The sequence below is a fragment of the Momordica charantia genome, assembly GCF_013281855.1.
Source record: "Momordica charantia cultivar OHB3-1 chromosome 11 unlocalized genomic scaffold, Mcharantia_2.0 BLBB01000011.1, whole genome shotgun sequence".
In the NCBI taxonomy this organism is placed as follows: Eukaryota; Viridiplantae; Streptophyta; class Magnoliopsida; order Cucurbitales; family Cucurbitaceae; genus Momordica; species Momordica charantia.
In genome coordinates this window covers 21,351,972-21,378,026 of record NW_028275159.1, presented here as the reverse complement: position 1 = coordinate 21,378,026, position 26,055 = coordinate 21,351,972, and the positions used below count along the sequence as shown (strand labels likewise).

General features: G+C 43.0%; 2 protein-coding genes across 7 annotated transcripts; one reads left to right on the top strand and one right to left on the bottom strand.

Moving 5' to 3' along the window:
• LOC111012053 (uncharacterized) lies at positions 1-21,339 on the bottom strand. 6 transcript variants are annotated; one of them, XM_088119320.1, is made up of 6 exons: positions 20,378-21,339; positions 16,561-16,737; positions 11,200-16,449; positions 10,953-11,124; positions 10,443-10,870; positions 1-10,362 (listed from the first exon to the last, which is right to left on the bottom strand). In XM_088119320.1, exons 5-6 carry the CDS (start codon positions 10,866-10,868, stop codon positions 9,724-9,726), a joined length of 1,065 nt encoding a protein of 354 aa, XP_087975446.1. In that variant the 5' UTR covers positions 10,869-10,870; positions 10,953-11,124; positions 11,200-16,449; positions 16,561-16,737; positions 20,378-21,339; the 3' UTR covers positions 1-9,723. The 6 variants fall into 6 exon arrangements, with proteins under 6 accessions (XP_087975446.1, XP_087975444.1, XP_087975445.1 ...); XM_088119318.1 differs by having other exon boundaries at positions 16,561-17,336; positions 20,378-21,334; XM_088119319.1 differs by having other exon boundaries at positions 16,561-17,284; positions 20,378-21,334.
• Positions 20,774-26,055, top strand: LOC148208315 (uncharacterized). The gene is made up of 4 exons (XM_088120180.1): positions 20,774-21,206; positions 24,184-24,372; positions 24,439-24,965; positions 25,039-26,055. The coding sequence occupies exons 1-4, from the start codon at positions 20,774-20,776 to the stop codon at positions 25,561-25,563; spliced, it is 1,674 nt and encodes a 557-aa protein (XP_087976306.1). The 3' UTR covers positions 25,564-26,055.

The following is a 26,055-nucleotide window of genomic DNA, read 5'->3' as shown; positions in this document are numbered from 1 at the left end:
TTTGAAACCAAGCTTTTCTAAGTCATTTTGCATATTTGTAAATGCTTCAAACAATTCAATCGTAAAAAATAGATTCTAGAGTTACCTTATCATCTTGTTCATCGTCGTTATCACTATGAGCCATGAAACAAAATTGGCTACTTCTTTATCCTAAGACCTACTTTTACTTGATTGCTATCATCCAGTGGTGGATTTGGACTTGAGTTTAGGGGGATTGCTTTTTTTTTTTTTTAATTAATTGAAGAAGATGCCACATGTGCTACAGATTGGAGCGTGCCACCCTTTACAAAATTCAACAGCTAGGATGGAAAATCAAAAAGCCAAAAAGACGTGGCTGATGGAGTCCATGCTTGGCCAAAACATCAGCAGGCTTATTGCAGACTTGAGGGAGATGATGGAAAGAGATGTACAACAATTTAGGTTGACCGATCAATATCCACCAAGAAGTTTGATTCATCTGCAAGGGTTAAAAACTCGCCTCCAATAAATCAGATTGCAGTGAAGCAATCATTCCTATTGCATATCAGCCAACAGGGACGGATATGCAATGGGAATAAAGACAGCTTCTACGGCATGAATTTCTCCATTAGAATCAGAATCATGGAGAAGAAGATCAAGAGCTTGTGAGTTCGATCGCCTAATCTCACAAGTTGTACTTAAAAAACGACAAAGATAAGAATCTTGCTCTCAGAAAATTAAGATTTGAATATCACCAACATATATATATATATATTAAATATAATGAGTAGAATTTCTTTTAACAAAGACTATATAGCAGAAATACTCCAACACAGGACTGCCCAGGAGGCTGGGGCCAGGGGCCAATCTTCAACTGCGCCAACATAGGATTTCCCTAATTTGGGTCTTCTTTGTATTATATAATACAATATTTCAAAGTTGAGGAGAGATGCACAAATAACATAACAGAAACACCACATGCAATCCGGAATAAGTATAAATAAAACATTTTTTTATTTTCTCTTTAACTTTTTCATTTTAACTCACATTTAACCAATTCGAAAAAGCATTATGCACTCGGGACTTTACGCTAAGAAATGTTAACAACAATAAACTAAAAAAAATTAAGACTAAATATTTTTGTTATCATCAAAACATTAATTAATTGACAAAAAAATCGATATTATTTACCATAGATATTTAGTTTTGAGAATTTAACCACAACTGAGAAACTCTTACGATGAACCACTCCTATATTAATCATGTTGTTTAGAGTTCGACAACATATATAAAATTTCATTTATATTTCATCTGATTTTTTAGTTTATAAATGAAATTACAGAAGTAGAAAAATAAGATATGATTTTTTATGTTTGAAATTGTATCTAATATTTATTTTTGTAAAAATGTAAAAATAGTGATATATTTAAAAGTATATTATTTTATAAATAAAACATATATTGTTGCTATCTCATCTACAGAGGATATTAAATATTGCATGAATTTTTCAACACCAAACTTTGTTAGGTCAATTATTTGTCATAAGTTGTTTCGGTCTTAATTAAAATCTACTTAAAATATTTATTGCTCTCTATTTTTTTCCTTTTAATATGAAAACTTTCGCCTTTAAAATAAAAAAATAAATAAATATGACAACTTTCACATATTGTATTTTTTTAATCAGATAATGTTTGATTTAAATTTTGCTTCATGAACTTTCAATTGTACTATTTTATCTTAGTCTATAAAATTTTAAGATGTCTATATATTTTGTCATCGAATTTTAATGGTTAAATTACAAGTTTAGTTTATCAACTCTCAAAGATTTGTCCGGATCTCTAAATTTTAAAAAATGTTTAATAAGTCTACAAACTTTTAACATTGTGTTTAATAGATTCATTAATGTTAAAAAGTGTAAAGTAAGATTTTATATATCTATGTCGATAGAAATATTGTTAAAATTTTAATGTCGTAGGATATTTTTGGAAAGATTATAAAAATAAAAAATTCGTAACAAATATTTAATTAGCAAATAAGCATTTCACACTCTTTAAATAAGTTAAAAATTATTAATATTAACATTATTATGTTGATATATATACATATATATTTAATACTTTTATCAATTTCTATATATATTTTATACTTTTATCAATTTCTTTGCGATATTATGAAAATATTGATTCTTCCTATGTCAATATAAAACCTATGAACAAATGAAAATGTCGATATGCGACAGAAACTTAATATCCTTCGGTCAATGACTTCGTTGAATTTTTTTATTTCGTACCTAATAGATCATAAACATTTTTCTATTAGACAGACTTTTTACGGTTTAGGAATTTATTTATAAGACACCACCAAACCAAGTTAGGGGCCAAACTTGTAATCTAACAAACTTTTTATAAACAATAGTTTAGATCTCTAATGCTCCGTTTGGGTCTGGAATTGGTAGGAAATGATTTCAAATTCCAAGATTTTAAATGATGGAAATGATTTCAAATTCCCCGTTTTGTGTTTGGAACCAAATTGATTCTAAATAATTGAAATTAAAATTTCTTGTTTGGATGTTCACGACTGAAAAGAAAGTATATCATTTTGACTATTATGTCCTTGTAATTTGTAATATTATATTAATAATAATATAATATTTTCATATGAAATATAATCATTTAATCAAATCAACTTAATAAATTAAAACTTTCAATTAAATTTTTAAAAAACAAAAAAATATTTGTAAATATTTCTATTGAAATATATATTTTTAAATCTAAAATTATAACTAAAAAAATTAAACCATTAACTTCCCTAGTATTTTTTCATTTATTTTCTTTTCATTGTTGTGCTCATACTTCCTTATTTAAAAAAAAAAAAAACCAAACAACCAGTGTGTGTATATATATATAGAGATAAATTTTAAATGTATCAAACTACCTATGTTAGTGCAAATCCATCTTATTTGGAACTGAAATTATTTGTGTTTGGGGAAGAAAATACCCTGGACACGTGGAGGACCCCTATTGATGCTCCAAGATGACTCATGAGTCATCTCAGCTCGGATAGCCGAGATGGCCGCCACTAACGTCGACAAATGCTAAGTATGAGGGCCGAGGTGAACCTGGCCCAGGTCCGACCTACCGGGGAGCTCGGTAGGGGCCAATGTGAGCAACTGTCAGCGGCGTGATTATCGGGCGTAACAGTCGGTCCCGAGATTACCGGGCGTAACCGTCGGTCCCGAGATTAGCGGGACTACCACCCATAAGTAGAAGGCCTCACTCCACGATCAGGTACGATGATTTCTAACCTCGAACTAAACTGGGAATCCGACTTATACTGACTTGATCGTCGGAGTGCTCACCTTTTTGTGCAGGTCCGCGCAAGTGTTCAGATCGGCCCGGAAGCCGAGTTCGAGTTGCAATCTGAAATACGTTGTTGTGCATATTCTTGCATAAACATTTGGCGCTGTCTGTGGGGACGACAATCTAAGTCATCCCAATTCTTTTAAACCAACACGCAAGCGACCATGGTTCAACCAGCGAACTCGACCAATACGACAGATCGAAGGACTTTAGCTGCCAGCGATGCCCACCAAAGGGAGGTCGGAGCAGCAGCGGTAGAGGGGCAAGGTCACGACGGCCTAACAACGGAACCCCTCCGCAGGTCGACACGGATCACCGCGCCTGCCCTACCGCCTATTTTAATTGAGGACGTCCAAGGCCACCCGTGGCCGAGGTGGGACCTCTAAGAAGGGCGCCCGGGGTCCAACCCCGACTCCAACAAGCGAGAACTTTGATGCGCTCCAGAGAGAGATGGAGGCAATGCGCACACAAATGCGCACCATGGAGGAAATGTATAACGAAATGATGCTAGCTGCAGGCGCAGGGTCCCGATCTGAAAATCGAGTGACGCGCGTGCAAAGGGGTTCCCACCTCGGCCCAGTCGAGGAGGAACGTCCCGAAGACAACGAGAGCGAGGGGTACACTCGCCAGAGGGGAGACCTCCGTGAGCATCTCAACAGAAAGAGAGGCTCGTCTCTCCGAAAAGGGCAGTCACCATCCCGCAGGAGCTCCAACCAGCAGGCTGAATCCTCTCACAATCCCGTAGGGATAATCACAAGGGAGGAGTTCGACCAGCTGAGGGGGGAGCTCGATGCTCAGGTGGAGGCCTTAAAGGCCAAATGTGAGCAGAAAGACGATTCACTGAACGATGGCGACTTGGGAGAATCGCCTTTCACCTCGGACGTTTTGGAAGCACCAATCCCTCCGAAGTTCAAAGCTCCTACCGTGAAGCCTTATGATGGGACGAAGGACCCCAAGGACTATGTTGAGGTCTTTGAAGGCCTCATGGACTTCCAAGCGACATCAGACGCAATCAAATGTCGCGCCTTTCAGATCGCGATTACTGGCAGCGCGCGATTGTGGTATCGGAGACTGCCAGCCAGGTCGATCTCGACCTACTCTCAGCTGAGAAGGGAGTTCCTCGCCCAGTTCTCTTCTCGGCACTATGACAAAAAGACAGCGACCCATCTCGCCACCATCAGCCAGAAGGAGGGTGAAACGCTGCGGGAATATGTCACCAGATTCCAGGAGGAGCAGTTGAAGGCTGCATACTGCTCCGATGACTCGGCCATGTGCTATTTTCTCACCGGTCTAGCCGACGAAGCTCTCACGGTGAAACTTGGAGAGGAGGCCCCGGCCACCTTCGCCGAGGTGCTTCAGAAGGCGAAGAAAGTCATCGATGGACAGGAGCTCCTCCGAACCAAAACCGGCCGACCTGAACGAAAGATCGGCCGGGGCAGAAGTGGAAAAGATGAAAGGGCAGATCCCAAGTCCAAGGACAAGGGATCCTTTTCCAGCAGCCGAGCTGAGTGTCGAAGGGCGGAGAGCGGACCTACCAGGAGTCGACCTTACGAACGCTTCACCCCGACCACGATTCCAATTTCCGAGATCCTAACAAACATCGAGGAATCTGGAATGGAAAAACTACTCAAGCGTCCTGAGAAGCTTCGGGGAGCCCTGGAGAGGCGCAGCAAGGACAAGTATTGCCGCTTCTATCGGGAGCACGGCCACAACACGTCGGACTGCTGGGAGTTGAAGCGCCAAATTGAGGATCTAATTCAAGATGGCTACTTCAAGAAGTTTGTGGGAAAGCCCAGGACCAGCTCAGCAGAAAAAAAGGAGGAGCGAAAGCGTTCAAGGACGCCACCCCGGCGCACCGACCGACCTGCGGTCATCAACACCATTTTTGGAGGGCCAAGCGGGGGTCAGTCCGGACATAAAAGAAAGGAGTTAGCCCGTGCAGCCAGGTGCGAGGTGTGCATCATCAGGGAGCAGGAGCCGACCTGCCCAATCACCTTCGACGGTGCAGACTTGGAGGAGGTCCACCTGCCCCACAATGATGCACTTGTGATTGCTCCCTTGATTGATCATGTGGTGGTCAGGAGAGTGCTGGTAAACGGGGGCGCATCCGCTAACATCCTGTCCTTACCGACCTACCTCGCCTTGGGATGGACGAGGTCACAATTGAAGAGAAGCCCGACACCGCTGGTTGGGTTCTCTGGAGAATCGGTCATCCCAGAGGGTTGCATCGACTTGCCGGTCACGCTGGGGCAGGACCGAACTCGGGTCACTCAAATGGCCGAGTTCGTGGTAATTGACGGTAGATCGGCCTATAACGCCATCTTTGGGAGACCCATCATCCACTCATTTCGGGCCATTCCCTCGACACTTCATCAAGTTTTGAAGTATTCCACCCCCAATGGCATGGGCACGGTCCGAGGAGAACAGACCGCTTCGAGGGAGTGTTATGCCTCCGCACTCAAGGGCTCATCGGTCTGCGCCCTCGAAACGCTCGCCGGTAGGGATGGGGCGCTCGAGTTCGAGGCCGACCTGCCGAGGAAGGAGTTTGCCGCACCCACTGAGGAGCTCGAGCTTGTTCCTCTGCTTAGTCCCGAGAAGCAGGTAAGCATAGGAACCAAGCTGGGGGCCACCGACAGAGAGGAGCTAATCCACTTCCTCAGATCCAACTCGGACGTCTTTGCGTGGTCCCATGAGGACATGCCTGGCATTGACCCGCGAATTATGACGCATCGCCTCAGCATAGATCCATCATTCTGACCTGTGAAACAAAAGAGAAGACCTATAAATAAGGAAATGAGTGATGTAATTGTTGAGGAAGTTAACAAACTTTTGAAAGCTGAATACATAAGAGAAATTTCGTATCCCGAGTGGCTCTCCAATGTTGTATTAGTTAAAAAATCTAACGGCAAGTGGAGAATGTGCGTAGATTTTACGAACTTAAATAAGGCATGCCCGAAAGATTGCTTCCCACTGCCGAGGATTGATCAGCTCGTGGACGCCACAGCCGGGCACGAACTGCTCACCTTCATGGACGCCTACTCTGGGTACAACCAAATCAAGATGCATGTCCCAAATGAAGGTCATACCGCTTTCATAACAGACCAAGGTCTGTACTGCTACAAGGTCATGCCCTTCGGATTAAAGAACGCAGGAGCGACCTACCAGTGAATGGTGAACAAAATGTTCGCCAAGCAGATCGGTCGGAATATGGAAGTGTATATAGACGACATGCTTGTCAAGAGCAAGCAGTCTAAGTCGCATCTCTCCAATCTGACCGAAGCCTTCGAGGTTCTGAGGGCATATCGAATGAAGCTCAACCCCGCTAAGTGTGCCTTTGGAGTCTCTTCGGGAAAATTCTTCGGCTTCATGGTGAATAACCGGGGAATCAAGGCCAACCCCGAAAAGATTAAAGCCGTGACCGAGATGGAGGCACCGAAGACGCTGAAGCAGCTTCAGTGTCTCAATGGCAGGATTGCGGCCCTGAGCCGGTTTGTTTCAAGATCGACAGATAAGTGCCTTCCTTTCTTCAAAATCCTACGAAAGAAAGGGCCGTTTCAATGGACAGCGGAGTGCGAGCAAGCGTTTCAGCAATTGAAGAGCTACCTCTGTTCGGCACCTTTGCTCGCCAAGCCCATGCCGGGAGACAAGCTCCAATTGTACTTAGCAGTATCTGACAGTGCCGTCAGCTCGGCAAAACCCGATTTACTACACAAGCAAGGCTATGACCGAAGCCGAGACTAGATACCCTCAGATGGAGAAGTTGGCTCTCGCTTTGGTCACCTCGGCCCGACGGCTCAGACCATACTTTCAAGCCCATACGGTGGTGGTGCTCACTAACTTGCCCCTAAAAAGCATCTTCCATAAGCCGAAAGCTTTTGGACGCCTAATGAAGTGGGCAATAGAGCTAAGTGAGTACGACATCCAGTTCGAACCCAGAACTGCGTTGAAAGGACAAGCAGCGGCAGATTTCATACCCGAGCTCACACCACCTTCCGAGCTGAGCGAGTCCGACCTACCTTGGACAGTCTATGTCGACGGATCCTCCAATGAGAAGGGGTGCGGAGCTGGGGTCCTCTTGCTCGGACCAGGGGGCGAGCGATTTGAGTATGCCTTGCGGTTCGGCTTCCGGACTTCTAACAACGAGGCTGAGTATGAAGCATTTATTGCCGGCCTACGAATCGCTAGAGCATTGGGGGCCTCTTGTGTTAAGGTCTTCAGTGACTCACAGCTGGTTGTGAGCCAGATCAAGGACGAGTACCAAGCCAAAGACACCCGAATGGAGAAATATTTGGGCAAGGTCAGATCGTACCTCGCCCAGTTTCGAACTTACGAAGTAAGCCGGATTCCGCGAGCAGAAAATTCTAATACTGACGCCTTGGCCAAGTTAGCATCGGCGTACGAGACTGACCTGGCCAGGTCGGTCCCCGTCGAGATCTTAGATAATCCCTCGATCTCAGAGCCAGATCTGATGGAGATCGGCGCTCCAGAATCTTCATGGATGGACCCGATCGCGGACTTCATTAGGGGCAACTCACCACAAGACCCCAAGGTGCGCAGAAAGTTGGCACGGCGGGCAGCTCGGTTCGTGGTCCGAGATGGGGCATTGTACCGACGTGGCTTTTCTCTGCCTCTATTGAGATGCCTAACCCCTAAAGAGGGCCTGTACGTCCTCAGAGAGATCCACGAAGGAGTGTGCGACAATCACTCAGGCGCCCGGTCGCTGTCAGCCAAAGTGATCCGACAAGGATACTATTGGCCGCCCCTCAGCCAGGACGCCAAGAAGTTCGTTAGAACTTGCGACAATTGCCAACGCTACGGAACCATAATCCACCAACCTCCCGAGCTGCTCACCCCCATCTCGGCCCTGTGGCCATTCGCGCAGTGGGGGGTAGATATCATTGGTCCTCTCCCTTTGGGCAAGGGCCAGACCAAGTTCGCTGTGGTTGCTGTGGATTACTTCACCAAGTGGGCCGAGGCCGAGGCGCTCTTCCACATAACGGAATCCAGGGTCACGTCCTTCGTATGGACGAATGTCATATGTCGCTTTGGTATACCGCAGGCCATAGTGACAGACAATGGGAAGCAGTTTGACAACGCCAAGTTCAAAGACTTTTGCAGCAAACTTGGCATAAGTCATCTTAGCTCGTCCCCCGCACATCCGCAAGCAAATGGGCAGGTGGAGGCAGTCAACAAGATCATTAAGCGAGGCATCAAACTTAGACTGGACTCCAAGAAAGGCAGGTGGGCCGAGGAGCTACCAGAGGTTCTATGGTCGTACCGGACCACCCAACGAGAGTCGACGGGTGAGACCCCGTTCTCCCTGGCCTTCGACTCCGAAGCTGTAGTCCCGGTTGAGATCGGCATGCCATCTGACAGAGTAGAGCATTTCGAACCTACGGCAAATGAGGAAGAGCTGCTCCTCAACCTCGACTTGTTGGAAGAAAGAAGAGCAATGGCCCAGCTACGCCTGGCGGAATATCAGGGCAGAATGGCCAGACATTACAATGCCCGCGTTCGACCTCGGGCCTTTCAGGTCGGACATCTGGTCTTAAGGAGGGTCCAAACGCATGTAGGTGCCCTTGATCCGGCCTGGGAGGGCCCGTTTGAGATCAAGGGCATAGTCCGACCTGGGACGTACATATTGGCCGATCTGAAAGGAGACGTCCTCGCGCACCCGTGGAACGCGGAGCACCTGAAGCGCTATTATCCCAGAAATGCAAAAAGGATTTTCAATGAATCTGTAAAGACTGTTCCAAAAGAATTATGATCGGAATAAATGTGATGATTTAATTTCATGCTTCCGAGTTCGACCAGAAATTAAATGGGGGCCACGGACTCCCACGCGATCACATTCCAGCAGTTGGTTCAAATTCAATCCTCTGAAGCCTAAGGGTACGAGGTGTGATGCCAAAACCACTGACGAACTTAAAACTCAAACCTTCAAGGCTCAAGGCAAAAGGGCAATGTGAAAAGTTCAAAATGATCAAGCCTCCGAACTTGAGGGTACGAGATGCGATATGAAGAATAGCTACGGACTTAGGATTTTAGCCTTTTAACCTTTTTTAAGTTAAGGGTGCGATGTTAAAAATCCAGAGTTGGTGCAATGCATTGAACATTAAGAGATTCAAACTCAAACTTACAACTATTTTAATTGAAGGCGCGACCTCAAAGGTAAGAGGTGCGAGGTGACATTGGCTGTAGTTCAAGAAAAAAGCGAAGAAATGAACGATGTTGCCGACACCAAGGTAAAATCGAACAAAACTTCTTCATTAATGGAGAGCAGAGCCAAGGCTTATAGACCTTGCAGTTCTGCCCTGACACTTACAAACAAAAAAGGAAGAGAAGAGAGACAGAGAAAAGCCTCATGAAGGATGATCGCCTAAGAGTCCGCCTGAGGAGCGCCCTCCTATGTGGTGCCGACCTGGTCCTCTTCGAGATCGGAGTAGTCAGAGTCCAGATCTCTGACATACTGATCCACCAACGCTTGGGGGCCAGGGGTGCCGCCAGGCCCAGACGCCCACTTCTCGGCATACCTCCTTTTCATACCGCTGAGATCGATCTGAAGGTCGGGCATGTCGGAAGCAATGCCCTTCATGAGGAACTTGAAGCCCGCGTCAGAAAAGTCTTTGGCAAATCCATCGAAGTCAGGATGTTGCCTAAACGATTCCTCCAATAGGACTTCATTGCTGAGGCGCTCATTCGCCGTCTCCAGCTCCTTATCCTTCGCATCAAGCGCCTGGAGCATGTCGTCCTTCTCCTTCAGGAGCTGGAACTTCTCCTTCTCCAAGCCCCTGGTGATAGTGTGGGCAGCTCGGAGTTGGGCCTTGCGCCTGTCCTCTTCCTTCTTCAGCAGCTCGGCCTGGGACTCCACCTCGGCCTTCAAAATCTCCACCTCAGAGTGAGCCTTCAGCAGCTCATCCTTGATGGTGGAGGAAGCAGCCTCCAAGGCAGCAGAGAACTCCTCTTTCTCCCTTGCTGCCAAAACTTCCCTCCCATCCAGCTCGGCCTTTACAGCCAGAGCCGATTGAATGGAAGCAACGAACGCCTGAGAAACGGTACAAGGAAAAGGTTAGACCGAGATACCTGTTAGGCGAAATTAAGCAAAAATGGGGACGCTAGTCTTACCTCGGCGGCGTAGTCGATGGTCCTCTGCAAAACGGACCCAGGGTCGCTCACAAATTTGGACGCCCTCCTTAGGCAGCGGTCCAAACTTGCAGCTGAGATGCGGGACACCTGGTCCCTCACCCCGGAACTTGACGGCTCAACTCTGAACCGTGCCGTCACGTCGGACGTCCCGCCCATCCTGGCCGCAGGATCGTCCTCCCTCACCTCCTCGCCCAAGGGCGAGACGTCCACCGCCTCGGTCTGATCCCTGGGGCGCTTCTCCCTCGAGGGACCCCCAGAAGACTCCAGCTCGATCACTGGGGCTGGATCTTCCGAGGCAGGCCCTGCCACGGCAGGGGTGGTAGGTTTCGAACTCTGGGCGGCCTCAAGAGCATGGGCTCGACCCTTGGACTTGCGCTTCACGCTGCTTGCAAATCCGCAAACCATGGCTGCAAAATAAAAACAGGGGTCATCACAAGGTTAGAGGAAAAAGGGGGAGGCAAGCTCGGCATACCAAGTTCAGAGTTCGACCTTGAGGATTCGATGGGACGAACTGCAGGGTTGTAATCTAGCAGCCCGGACTCAAGCAGCAGCTCGTCGGTCACCAGGGTTGGGACCTTCCTACCCCTCGAAAAGCGCTCCTTGTAGTATTTCAGCGTGTCGAAGGAGGCTTGCGTAAGCTCGGGGACTGGTCGGATTGAAACTGCACAAAGGCCAAATTTGAGTTAGACCTGAATGACAGAAAAGAAAATTACAAAAAGTAAGAACTACTCCGTACCGAGGTTCCCAAACCTAGTGGGGACGTCGAAGAAGGAACGACCTGACTCATCCTTTGCGAGTCATTCCCCAGAAGCGTAGAACCACTTCCTCACTCATCCCTTGATGGAGGTCGACCCTTTAACTATACCGCCTACACCTTTCCTTGCACACATATAGAACCGACCAGGCTTCTTAGCTATCCTTTTCGCTTCGAAGCACGCGAGGAGCTGGTCTACATCCAACAGCTCGGCCTCCTCACTATCCCGAGCTTGTAGCCAAAAAAGAATGGCCAAAGCGAAAATGACACCCCACCCATTGGGTGCCACTTGAGCCGGAGCCAACCCCGTCCGGAAGAGAAATTCTTGGACGAAAGGGTGAAGGGGAAGTCTGAGGCCGTACTCAAACATTTTGAAGTAGAGAGTGACCCATCCCTCTAGAGGATTGTCAGCTCTCTCCCCCTCCTCCGGAAGCCTGAGGAGGATGTTCTCAGGGATAGCGAACCCCCTACGAAGGGATCCGAGGTAGTGCTCAGGTATCCTAGAAGGGTATTCCAAACCCTGACCTGAAGTGGAGGCGTCACTATCCTCCCCGTCATCGGAGAATCTAAAGTTTTCTATCTCCTCGAGCTCGGACTCTAACCTACGAGCTAGGTCCTCATCGGATCCTAAGTTGCTGCTAAAAGAGGACGACATGACAACTACGTTCGAAAGAGAAAGTGAGGGAAGGGACCGACCTACCAAGGGTTCGAGCTGCCTTCAGATCGAACTCCAAGAATTCAGGGAACGTAAGGTATGACCTGAAGGATTGGGGGCATTTATAGCCCGTCGGAAAAATTTCCCCGCCGTACACGTGTAATCAACGAGCGGCTAGGATCCTCCCTAAGATCCGAAGCGTCGGAATATTTGAATTTTCCGACGATAAATCTTCCACAGCGGTTATGTTTTCCCACGAATAGGAAGTCGCCACGCGTCCAAAGCAAATCGAATGAACTTCTCTGCCAGGTCGAGATTGGACCAGACAGAGAGGGGGCCAATGTTTGGAGAAGAAAATACCCTGGACACGTGGAGGACCCCTATTGATGCTCCAAGATGACTCATGAGTCATCTCAGCTCGGATAGCCGAGATGGCCGCCACTAACGTCGACAAATGCTAAGTATGAGGACCGAGGTGAACCTGGCCCAGGTCCGACCTACCGGGGAGTTCGGTAGGGGCCAATGTGAGCAACTGTCAGCGGCGTGATTATCGGGCGTAACCGTCGGTCCCGAGATTACCGGGTGTAACCGTCACGAGATTAGCGGGACTACCACCCATAAGTAGAAGGCCTCACTCCACGATCAGGTACGATGATTTCTGACCTCGAACTAAACTGGGAATCCGACTTATACTGACTTGATCGTCGAAGTGCTCACCTTTTTGTGCAGGTCCGCGCAAGTGTTCAGATCGGCCCGGAAGCCGAGTTCGAGTTGCAATCTGAAATACATTGTTGTGCATATTCTTGCATAAACAATTTGGACCCTAATTAGTGTTATAAAAATTGAAATAAAGAGAAAATAAAACTGATTGAGACCATCAAGCAAAATAGAAAATAATTGTAGTATGTTTGACAATTTAGATAAAAAAATATTCAGAAAATAATTATATGGCGAATACGGATGTAGGATGGAGTGATATGAATAAATTTTCAAAAAATGGAAAATCTATTTTTTCTCTTAAAAATAGGGTAAACTTGTAACTTCAAGTATTAATTTCAAATCCTTCCAAATCCAACCTATTTGGAACGGAAAATTTTTTTTGACAAAAATCTGATTTTAAATGATTTGTGATTTCAAATTCGTTCCGTTTCTTTTTGCACCAAACAATGGAAATGATTTAAAAATCAATATGATTTGCAAGTCGTTGTAAATCAAGAGTTTCAAACAGGGGTAAACTTTTCAAACTGTTATTTAAGTACTTTAAAGTGTGTTTATTTTTAGTCCATAAACCTAAAAGAAAAGAAAAACAATCATTTTGGTGTTTGATAAAGTTTAAATATTACATACCTCCAGCCATAGCAATCAAATTTGGAAATCAATTAAAAATATCGCACCGTTGCTAGCCTATCAAATGCTTTAATCCATGTCTTGATGGAAAATACAGACTTACTCTGTTAGGCTAGAGACCCTAAGTTTTCTATAAAAAGATCCAAGTTTTTTTTGTAAAAAAATCTCTCCTCCAGAAGAATAAGATGAGATAAAATCATTTTAAAAACGTAACCACCTAACCACCTATAACGTAGATATTTTTGGGTGGTGGGTAACTAGATAGGAGGCCAATTCAAATTTTTACAAAATATTTCAATAATAAAATAATAATATATATAACGAAATTGAATGACTTACATTCTCCCACTTGGCCCACTAAACATAACAAAATCTCCAAACAACTTTATACTCAAATAAATCATTTGAACACAAGGATCATGGCCGTAAATTCTCTTATAAGTTAAGAAGTACCTTCCATGTATTACTATGTATTCAACCGACTTGGAATAGTACACTATATGTGGCTCATTATTGCTTTTTGAATGAACTTCTAATGTTCATTCAGGATTTTACTTTATTTCAGCAACCTTATTGTCATTCTCCAAATTTTATGTATACAAACAAATATGACAAATATAATATTGGAGTTTTTCATTATTAAAATACTGTAATAAAATGAGTGTCTCAATTAAATAAAACTGAGTCCCATATGACCTACATGTTCCTTATATGACTTAGGTGCTAAGTCCTTTGTCAATGGATCTACAATCATTGACTTAGTGTCAATATGTTCAATGAACACCTCATTAGACTTAACACACTCTCTAATAGCTAAGTACTTAATGTCGATGTGCTTACTTCGACTTCCACTTTTGTTATTCTTAGCCAGATACATAGCAACGAAATTGTCACAGTATATCTTTAATGGCCTGGAAATAGAATCCACTATTCCAAGTTTAGAAACAAAACTCCTGAGCCAAATAGCATGTGATGTTGCTTCATAACAGGAGATAAACTCGGCTTCTGTAATCGAAGTGGCTATTAGTGTATGCTTTTCACTTCTCCAGGAAATAGCTCCTCCAGTTAGTAAAAAGACATATCCCGATGTCGATTTTCTGCTATCAGAACATCCAGCAAAGTCTGAGTTTGAATATCGAATCACTTCTAAATGATCAGAATGTCTGTAAGTAAGCATGTAATGTTTCATTCCTTAAAGATAATGCATCAATTTCTTTCCAACTCTCCAATGATCCATGCTTGGTTTACTTTTATATTTTCCCAACATTCCCATCACAACTGCTATATCAGGTCTAGTACAAACCTGAGTATACATCAAGCTTCCTGCTGCATAACCATAAGGAATGTTTTTCATTTGTTCCTTTTCAAGGTCATTTATTGGGCATTGACTCAAATTAAATTTGTCACGTTTAATTATAGGTACCAAACCAAATGAACAATTTTTCATACAAAATCTTTCAAGAACTTTATTAATATAGGTTTCTTGAGACGGTCCTAATAGCCTTTGAGCTCCGTATCTTTTAATTTTTATGCCAATGATATAAGAGCTTCACCCATATCTTTCATATCAAAAGTTCTTGAGAGAAACTGTTTCACTTCATAGAGTAAGCCCAAATCGCTTGAAGCAAGCAAGATGTCATCTACATATAGGATTAAGAAAACAATTTTGCTCTCACTAACATTATGGTATATACATTGATCCATAATGTTTTCTTCAAAAACCAAATGAAGTAATGACATCATGGAACTTTAAATTCCATTGGCGAGAGTCTTGCTTTAACCCATATATAGACCTTCTAAGCTTACATACTAAGTGACTATTTTTACTTGAGGTGAACCATTCAGGTTGTTTCATGTATACTTCTTCCTCTAAATCTTCATCTTGGAAGACTATTTTCACATCCATTTGATGTAGTTCTAAATCAAACTGAGCTACTAATGCCATGATTATCCTAAATGAGTCCTTTGAAACTGGAGAAAAGGTTTCATATAATAATCAACTCCTTCTTGTTGAGCGCAACCTTTGGCTACAAGTCTTGCCTTATATCTTTCAACATGGTTTCTAGAATCTCTTTTGGTTTAAATACCCATTTACAATCAATGGTCTTTGAACCTTCAGACAATTCGACAAGATCTCAAACTTGATTACTAGCCATAGATTTCATCTCATCCTCCACGACATCATACCATAATGTGGATTTGATTCCACTCATAGCTTGTGAAAACGTAATGGGGTCATCCTCAGCACCAAAGTCAATATCAGATTCTTGTAAATACACTAGATAGTTAGAAGGAATAACAGACTTTCTTGTTCTTGTAAATCTCCTTAATGTTACATCAACATCCTCTCTTAGAGAATTTTTGCTAACAGGATTTACATAAACAATATAACTTTTGCTAAGTTCATCATTATATAGTTGTTCAAAATTTTCTAATTCTTGATGATTATCTTGAACCACTACAACTCCATTTGATGAATCGGGAATGGAACGTGTTTCTTGAATTTCCTCAAAACATAAATTTCAAGGTTGGCTACTCCCACTAATCACCATTTTCTAGAAACCTTGCATTTGGTGAGTTTACTATTCTACTTGCATTGGATGGACAATAAAACCTAAAATCCTTAGATCCTTTTACATAGCCAATGAAATGACCAATAATTGTTCGTGAGTCTAATTATTTCTTCTCATGTGGATTACATACTCTATTTCAGCTGGATAACCCTATGTATGTAAATGCCTTAAACTAGGTTTTCAACTCTTCCATAACTCAAAAGGTGTTTTATGAATTGCCTTGGTTGGAACTCTATTTAATACATACACAGCTGTTTTAAGGGCTTCACTCCACAATGACAATGGTAACTAGAGTTACTAATCATGCATCTTACCATGTCCATTAATGTTCGGTTTTGCCTTTCGGCTAATTTCTTAATTCTCTTAATGGAGATATGACCTAATCTCCTATACCATAACATGGAAGACTTTTTCTTCATAACATTTCGCTTTAAACCGCCGTTAACATGCATAGACATAAGGTTGCAATCAAAAGTAGATGAACTACCACAAAAGTTAAGGACATATCCACAAGGTAAAAGTTTAGAAACCGAAATTAGGTTTATGGAAAAAGTAGTTTTTTCAAGGTCCAAAACAAAGCCGGTAGACAGAATAAGACGACAGGTTCCAATAGCTTCCACATGTGATCTCATCTTGTTTCTGATGGCTTAGGAAGCCCTGCATGGTATTAGCAATATGAATTGTAAAACCAGACTCAATCCACCGTGTGTTATGAGAAATTTCACACATATTAGATTCATATATAACATACATAAGAGACGAGTGTACCTTTCTTTTCAAGCCATTATATGTATTTGGGCCAATCTTTCTTCACGTGTCCCTTCTTTGTACCAAAAGAAAACATAGGAATGCACCCTTATTAACTTGATTAAGAGGTGTCTTTCCTTTCCCCTTGTTGACAGCTTTCTTACCACGAGTCGCCACGTGTGCACATTCAACCATTTCCTATTTCAACCATGTTTCTTCTTGAACAATTATGATCAAAAGTTCATTGATTGACCATTTTCCTTATGTTTGTTATATGAAATGTTAAAAGGTCCATATTCTGAAGGAAGTGGATTAAGGATGAAGTGAACCATAAAAGACCAAAAAATCCCTATCTCTAACGTCTTAAGTTCAGCAGCTATATCCCTCATTTACATTATGTGCTCACGTATACCTTTGTTACCATCAAACTTCATATATGACAATTGATTCATTAAGGTACTTGTCATTGCCTTATCAAAAGTAACAAACTACTGCTCAATAGGATCAAGATGTTCCTTGACTTTAGCACAAATCGGAATCGAACCACGAATACTTTTACCCACATGGGACTTGATAAGCATGATACTTAAGCGGTTGGATCTCTCCCACTGTTCATATGCTACTTACTCATTTTGGGTACTTAATTCTATAGGTATTGGTGGTTCATCAACACGTAATGCCAAGACAAGGTCCATGCACCCCAATGTTGAGAACTTTCTCTTTCCAATCCTTAAAATTGTCACCACTTAAAAATGGGATACGATATGATTTAGAATTAGGAATAATTAAATATTGAACTGCAAAATAAATAAATATCAAGCTTACAAACTGTAATGAAGCAAGTAAATTTTACCCATGTAAACTAATCCAATAATCAAATAATTGAATGTTGTAATTTACTTGTAGGCAAAAATTATAATATTCAAGTATACTTCATCATGAGGCTAATATTCATTATACCAATAAGAATATATATAAAAATATATTCTAGACCTGTGGGCTACTAAAATTTCCAAAAATATATGCATGTTTATCGTAATAAATAAAATATTATCTCATTTTAATTAAATATAAAATAAAAATAATTTTTCTGTTGGAAAATTAATTTAAATTTTATATTCAATTACAAATATTGATGTCATTTCAATAAATTAAAAAATAGTAAAATATCTTAAAAACATTAGAATAATTAAAATGCTATTGCTACTATTTAATTACTTAATGTTCCACCAATGACATCAAAATAATTAATTAATCTTTATATCATTTTAATGACCAACATTTAAGCATATAACAATGCACATATGTAACATAATTTAATATAATATTATGCAATATATTTAATTATGTGCAATATATTTCAGTGTGGTTGAGAAATCTGAATTTTGCGAGAATTATTTTGGAGAAAGGGGATTGGAGTTCACCCAATGGTGATGGGTCTTCGCTTAGCTACAATTTGTCAGCTTCAGCAAGAGGGCTTCAAGCCTGAGGGAAAATCTTATCATCTCACTGTTTTCTTAAATCAAGAAGCTAAAATGTGCTTAGTACTCAAAGCCTTTGCCTCTTGACTTTCAATTTATCCATAGCTTGGAAGCTAAGCTAGATGGTCTTTTAGAGGAGGAGGAAATCTATTGGATGCGAAGGTCAAGAGAGGATTGACTTAAATGGAGAGATCAAGATACAAAATGGTTTCATAAAAAAGCTTCTCTTTGAAGGCTGAAGAATACTATTCAGGGCTTTAGTACGGGTGTTAGTAGGTGGATCGAAGATGAGGGGGAAATCGAACAGGAGTTTATTGATTATTTTGGGAGAATCTTTCAATCTTCTTTTTTGTTGAACAGTGATTGTGAAATGGTTCTCCAACATGTTACCCTGAAGATTACGAGCAAAATGAATGTGCGGTTGTTGGCTCCTTTAAAAAAGAAGAAGTGGAAGCTGCCATTAAAGAGATGTTTCCAAGGCTCCGGGTCCGGATGGCTTTCCGACCGTATTTTACCAGTCTTACTGGGATATTGTGGGTCCAAAAACCGTAGCAAGTTGCCTGGATGTTTTGAACAAAAGGAGGTGAGTGGAAAAGTGGAATTCGACAAATATAATGCTTATCCCAAAGGTTGATAGACCTAAGGAGGTAACTGATTTCAGACCCATAAGCTTATGTAACGTGTCTTATAAGATAGTTACTAAGGCTATAGCAAATTGTTTGAAGTGCTCAATGATATTATCTCCGATAGTCAATCGATTTTTATCCTGGTGCGTTCTATTCATGATAATATTATTATTGACCACGAGTGCTTACATGCTATGAAAGGTATCAAACAAGGCAGGGAGGGTATGGTCGCTCTGAAGTTAGATATGAACAAAACCTATGACCGTGTGGAATGGTGTTTCGTTGAGAAAATGATGGTAAAATTGGGGTTTGCCAAAGAGTGCTTGAGATCTAATTATTATTCATTGCCTGTCGACGGTCAAATTTTTTGTGGTGATTAATGGTGAAGCTCGGGGGTCTGTTCTTCCTTCTCGCGGGCTGAGGCAAGGGGACCAAATTTCTCCCTATCTCTTTATTATTTGTGCTGAAGGATTATCTCAGTTGTTGTAGGATGCTACGACCAAAGGCATTATTATCGGCTTTTCTATTACTGAGGAATGCCCTAAGATCTCTCATCTCTTTTTGCTGACGGTTGTTTACTTTTTATTCGAGTGGATCCAACAAAATGTTTCTTTTTAAAGCGGATCTTGGCAGATTATGAGAGGGCGTCGGGTCAAAGTGTGAATTATGACAAATTTGTGGTTTGTTTCTCTCCTAATATTATAGTAGAGAGCGGTACCTACCTGCAATCACTAAGTTAGGATGGTGGCAAATCTGGACTCTTATTTAGGGTTGCCTTTGGTGCTCTCTAAAAGTCGTAAATCAGATTTTAGATTTGTGAAGGAGCGGATTTGGAAGATGTTTCAAGGATGAAATGGTCAATTTTTCTCTTTTGGGGAATAGGAAGTCCTTATTAAAAGTGTGGGCCAGGCAATCCTAACGTATACTATGAGCATCTTCAAGTTACCAAAGACGTTTTGCTTGGAGATCACATCTTCTTTTGAGAGTTTCTAGTGGGGATCTTTGGATACACATCGTTGGATCCATTTGATGAGTTGAGAGAAGTTGTGCTATCCCAAAGAGCTTGGTGGGCTGAATTTTAGGGATTTAGAGGGTTTTAATAAGGCGTTGTTGGTTAAGCAAGTTTGGAGATTATTGTGCAATCCGAACCTTCTTGTTGCAAAGGTTCTAGCTGAGAGTTAATTTACGCTACTGAGAGTATTCTGGAGGCTTCGTTTGATCCCAAAGCTTCTTATCTTTGGAAAAGCTTTCTCTGGGGTGGGGAGCTGTTCAAACAAGGATGAGGAAGAGAATGGGGGATGGCTACTCGATTGATGTGTTCAAGGACAGATGGCTTCCTAGGGAAACATTGTTGAAACATTTAAGATAGCTCAAGTCTACTGACAAGTTGTTTGTTGCAGATGTTATTGATGCTCAGGGCCACTAGGATGAGTAGAAACTGAAGTTTTTTCTGTGTCTTGAGGATGTGGAGCTGGTTAAATATATTCCTCTTAGTTATTTCAATTAGTGTGATGAGTGGTTATGACATTATGATAAGAGGGGGATTTATAGTGTGAAAAGTGGATATAAACTATTTATGAATCTTAAAATTCATAGTGTGAACAGAAAAGACAAATATTGAAAATGTATTTGGTTCTACTCCTACTAAAATCAAATTATTCCTATGGAGGGCTCTACACAGTTGTTTACCGACAAGAAGTAATCTCAAGAATAAGGGTATAGAGTTGGTACCTGTTTGCCTAGTTTGCTCTGCTAAAGGGAGACAGTCACCCATGTCTTTGTTGAATGTTCGCGTGCTAGAAGCGTCTGGGAGTGTTGTTTGCCTTTATCATCAAGAAGCTTGGCAAAAGGCCCAGATCTTCGGTGGTACTGGGAGCAGATGATGGAGGTGCTGTCGAGAGAGGATCTTAAATTAGATACAGTAATGTTTTGGGCGATTTGGAATGACAGGAACAATATCAGTAATAATAGGTAAATTCCTGAAGTTTCTATTAAAGGAGAATGAATTCTTCAATACATGTAATCTTTTAGAAGTGTGAATGCTAGTAAAAGGGGAGATGTTTTGGGGGCACTTTGGAGGGGTTTCCTTCAAATTTAGAGGTGAGCTTGCTTCCTGTGCAGGAGGGCATGGTGATTAATTCCGATGCAGCCTGTAACATTTCATTGTCAGTGACTGGAATTGCGATTTCAATTCGTAGAGGTACTCATCTTTCGGAGGTTGCCATGTCCAAATTTGTGAGCATCAGGTACAGTACCCTCCATGCTGAGTTGATGGTGATTAAGGAAGATATTCGTCTTGTTTTCAGGATGAATTTCAGTGCTGTGGTGGTGGAATCTGACGCTTTAGAGACGATTCACCTTCTAAATAGAAGGGAGATGAACAAATCAGAAGCTGGGATTTGGGTTTTGAGGATCCTTGAGCTTGGGAGAAATTTTGAAATGGTGGAATTTCGTCATATCCGAAGGATTCACAATGAAATTGCAGATTCTTTGACCAGAGAGGTTGTCCGTTCGAGGTCCACTTTTCTTTGGGTGGATCACTTCCCTTTGTGGCTTTCCCGTAAGATGACTGAGTTTCAGTCCTTATTTGTAGCCCTAGTAGCATCTTATTCGGTTTAATTTGGTTTTGCCTGTGTTGGTTTCAAAAAAAAATAAAATTATGTGGATATTATATACAAATGCCTATTAAATAATCAAACATGTATATTAAAAGATCACATAAAATACATGAAACTGTATAAATAAGATACAGTAGGATTTTGTATAAACACATGATACTTATAATCCTGTATAAACATACAGAATATCAAATAATAAATTTTCAAAATTAAACGAACAGTAAAATTTTGAAAACTAAAACATAATATAAACCTCATGATCAAGAATTCTAGCAAAATAAAAAACTCAAGCAGAATAAAAAATTCTGATTTAGCAAAAAGAAAACACTACTGCACATACAAAACCAAAGTTAGAGTATATATATTAGTATATTTTATATTATTGTATTAATATGTATTAATTTGTCATTTACCTACTCCTTATAGGATTAAATCAACCTTGTATATTTGTCAATATATATAGACTTAAATAATGAGAATAGACTACATTGGATTCTCTCCAACCTTAGTCTCTACATGGTATCATAGCTCTAGGTTTCTTTTAAAATTTTTGAACTTAGGTTTTGATGCCCATTAGGTTTTTGTGCACATTAGGGTTTTGTGCCCATTAGGATTTTGTGCATTAGGGTTTTGTTCATTAGTATCCAACTCAACTCACTACTACCGTTGTCGCCACCCTGTTGCCGTCAGCCCCTATGGTTGTCGTGGGTTAGCATTTAAGGTTTCTAGTTTCAGAAAACACCTGGTCCAGTTCAAGTGGTCTGGTTCAACCGATTTGATTCAAGCCATTTGATTCAAGCAGTTTGGTTCATTTGTTTTGTTTGGTTCTGTTCGGGTGGTTTGGCTTGGTTTTGTTGTTTTGTTCAAATAAGTTCATTTGTTTATTATGGCTAAGAAGAAATCAACCGTAACATATGAGGTGATCCCAATGATATCGAAAATCATAGAACATAAGTTGAATGGATCAAATTATTCTTCATGGAAAATCAATGTTCGTATTTTTTTCCTAAGTATTGATATGGACGATCACATAACTGAAGATCCTCCTAAGGATGAGAGCAAGAAAGCTTGGTTGCGGAATGATGCTCGACTGGTTTTACAAATCAAGAATTCAATCGAAGGTGACATTATTTGCTTGGTCAATGAGTGTGAGTATGTTAAAGAGTTGCTTAAATACTGAGAATTCCTTTATTCTGGAAAAGGAAATGTTAGTCGAATATTTGAAGAAATCTACAAGCGCTTCTATCAACCTGAGTTTGGTGACCAATCACTTACAAATTACTTTATGGAACACAAAAGAATTTATGTAGAGTTTAATGCATTACTCCCAGATAGTAATTGTTTATGCAAGGATATGCACAACAGTGTATTTCAGATTGCAACTCGAACTCGGCCTCCGGACCGATCTGAATACTTGGGCGGACCTGCACAAAAAGGTGAGCACTCCGACGATCAAGTCAGTATAGGTCGGATTCTCAGTTTAGTTCGAGGTCAGAAAAAATCGTCGTACCTGATCGTGGAGTGAGGTCCTCTACTTATGGGTGGCAGTCCTGCTAATCTCGCGATGGTTACACCCGGTAATCTCGGGACCGTCGGTTACACCCGGTAATCTCGGGACCGACGGTTAGACCCGATAATCACGCCGCTGACAATAGCTCACATCGGCCCCCACCGAGCTTCCCGGTAGGTCGGACCTCGGCCAGGTTCACCTCGGCCGTCATACTTAGCATCTGTCAACGCTAGTGGTGGTGATCTCGGCGGTCCGAGCTGGGCATGACTCATGAGTCATCTTGGAGCACCAATAGGGGTCCTCCACGTGTCCAGGGTATTATTTTCCCCAAACATTGGCCCCCTCTCTGTCTGGTCCGATCTCGACCTGGCAGAGAAGTTCATTCGACTTGTTTTGGACGCGTGGCGACTTCCTATTCGTGGGAAAACATAACCGTTGTCGGAATATTCAAATATTCCGACGCTTCGGATCTTCGGGAGCATCCCAGCCGCTCGTTGATTACACGTGTACGGTGGGGAAATTTTTCCGACAAGCTATAAGTACCCCCAATCCTTCAGGTCATACCTTACGTTCCCTGAATTCTTGGAGTTCGATCTGAAGGTAGCTCGAACCCTTGGTAGGTTGGTCTCTTCCCTCACTTTCTCTTTCGAACGTAGTTGCCATGTCGTCCCCTTTTAGCAGCGACTTAGGGTCCGATGAGGATTTAGCTCGTAGGTTAGAGTCCGAGCTCGATGAGATAGAAAACTTTAGGTTCTCCGATTACGGGGAGGATAGTGATGCCTCCACATCGGGTCAGGGTTTGGAATACCCTTCTAGGATACCTGAGCACTACCTCGGATCCCTTCGTAGGGGGTTCGCTATCCCTGAGAACATCCTCCTTAGGATTCCGGAGGAGGGGGAGAGAGCTGACAATCCTCTAGAGGGATGGGTCACTCTCTACTTCAAAATGTTTGAGTACGGCCTCAGACTTCCCGTTCACCCTTTTGTCCAAGAATTTCTCTTCCGAACTGGGTTGGCTCCGGCTCAAGTGGCCCCCAATGGGTGGGGTGTCATTTTCGCTTTGGCCACCCTTTTTTGGCTACGAGCTCGGGATAGTGAAGAGGCCGAGCTGTTGGACGTAGACCAGCTCCTCGCGTGCTTCGAAGCGAAAAGGATAGCTAAGAAGCCTGGTCGGTTCTATATGTGCGCAAGGAAAGGCGCAGGCGGTATAGTTAAGGGGCCGACCTCCATCAAGGGATGGGTGAGGAAGTGGTTCTACGCTTCTGGGGAATGGCTTGCAAAGGATGAGTCAGGTCGTTCCTTCCTTGACGTTCCCACTAGGTTTGGGAACCTAGGTACGGAGTAGTTCTTACTTTTTGTGATTTTCTTTCTTGTCATTCAGGTCTAACTCGGATTTTGTCTTCGTGCAGTTTCAATCCGACCAGTCCCTGAGCTTACGCAAGCCTCCTTCGACACGCTGAAATATTACAAGGAGCGTTTTCCGAGGGGTAGGAAGGTCGGAACCTTGGTGACCGACAAGCTGCTGCTTGAGTCCGGGCTGCTAGATTACAACCCTGCAGTTCGTCCCATTGAATCCTCAAGGCCGAACTCCGAACTTGGTATGCCGAGCTTGCTTCCCCCCTTTTCCCTCTAACTTTGTGTTGACTCATGTTTTTATTTTGCAGCCATGGTTTGCGGATTTGCAAGCAACGTGAAGCGCAAGTCCAAGGGCCAAGTCCATGCTCTTGAGGCCGTCCAGAGTTCGAAACCTGCCACCCCTGCTGTGGTAGGGCCAGCCTCGGAAGATCCAGCCCCAGTGATCGAGCTGGAGTCTTCTGGGGGTCCTTCGAGGGAGAAGCGCCCCAGGGATCAGACCGAGGTGGTGGACGTCTCGCCCTTGGGCGAGGAGTTGAGGGAGGAAGTCCCTCTGAAGCGAAGGAGGAAGAAGAAGAAGACCACCTCCCCCTTGGAGGTCGGAGCTCGTGGGGTCTTGCCTGCGAGCTTCGTAGATCGGGTGGATGATCCTGAAGCCAGGATGGGCGGGACGTCCGCCGTGACGGCACGGTTCAGAGTTGAGCCGTCAAGTTCTGGGGTGAGGGACCAGGTGTCCCGCATCTCGGCTGCAAGTTTGGACCGCTGCCTCAGAAGAGCGTCCAAATTTGTAAGTGACCCGGGGTCCGTCCTGCAGAGGACCATCGACTACGCCGCTGAGGTAAGATTGGTGTTTTTGCTCAATTTACCTAACAGGTTGCTCGGTCTAACTTCTTATTTGTACCTTTTCTCAGGCATTTGTTGCTTCCATTCAATCGGCTCTGGCTGTAAAGGCCGAGCTGGATGGGAGGGAAGTTTTGGCAGCGAGGGAGAAAGAGGAGTTCTCTGCTGCCTTGGAGGCTGCTTCCTCCACCATGAAGGATGAGCTGCTGAAGGCTCACTCTGAGGTGGAAATTTTGAAGGCCGAGGTGGAGACCAAGGCCGAGCTGCTGAAGAAAGAAGAGGACAGACGCAAGGCCCAGCTCCAAGCTGCCCATGCTATCACCAAGGACTTGGAGAAGGAGAAGTTCCAACTCCTCAAGGAGAAGGACAACATGCTCCAGGCGCTTGAAGCGAAGGAGGAGGAGCTGAAGCATGCGACTGCCGAGCTGGCGACGGTGAAGGAGCGTCTCAGCAATGGAGCCCTATTGGAGGAATCGTTTAGGCAACATCCTGACTTCGATGGATTTGCCAAAGACTTCTCTGACGCGGGCTTCAAGTTTCTCAGAAGGGCATTGCTTCCGACATGCCTGACCTTCAGATCGATCTCGGTGGTCTGAAGAAGAGGTACGCTGAGCAGTGGGCGTCTGGGCCTAGCGGCACCCCTGGCCCCCAGGCGTTGGTGGATAAGTATGTCAGAGATCTGGACTCTGACTACTCCGATCTCGAAGAGGACCAGGTCGGCACCACTCAGGAGGGCGCTCCTCAGGCAGGCTCTTAGGCAATCATCCTTCATGAGGCCTTTCTCTGTCTTTCTTCTCTTCTCCTTTTTTTTTTTTTGTAAGTGTCAGGGCAGAGCTGCAAGGTCTATAAGCCTTGGCTCTGCTCTCCATTTAATGAAGAAGCTTTGTTCGTTTTTACTTTGGTGTTGGCAACATCTTTCCTTTCTTTGCTTTTTCTTTGAACTGCAGCCAATGTCACCTCGCACCTCTTACTTTTGAGGTCGCGCCTTCAATTAAAATAATTGAAAGTTTGAATTTGAATCTCTGTCTAGCATTCAATGCATTGCACCAACTCTGGATTTTTTAACATCGCACCCTCAACTTAAAAAA

Coding starts and splice junctions, on each gene's coding strand:
- LOC111012053 (XM_088119316.1), bottom strand. CDS start 20,420: ATGGGTGACTGTCTCCCTTTAGCAGAGCAAACTAGGCAAACAG. Junction 10,871..10,935: donor AAGGTCGAACTCTGAACTTG/GTATGCCGAGCT, acceptor TTTATTTTGCAG/CCATGGTTTGCGGATTTGCA. Junction 10,363..10,442: donor CCATCGACTACGCCGCCGAG/GTAAGACTAGCG, acceptor ACCGTTTCTCAG/GCGTTCGTTGCTTCCATTCA.
- LOC148208315 (XM_088120180.1), top strand. CDS start 20,774: ATGGTGATTAATTCCGATGCAGCCTGTAACATTTCATTGTCAGTGACT. Junction 21,207..24,183: donor CTTCCCTTTGTGGCTTTCCC/GTAAGATGACTG, acceptor GTCTTCGTGCAG/TTTCAATCCGACCAGTCCCT. Junction 24,373..24,438: donor AAGGCCGAACTCCGAACTTG/GTATGCCGAGCT, acceptor TTTATTTTGCAG/CCATGGTTTGCGGATTTGCA.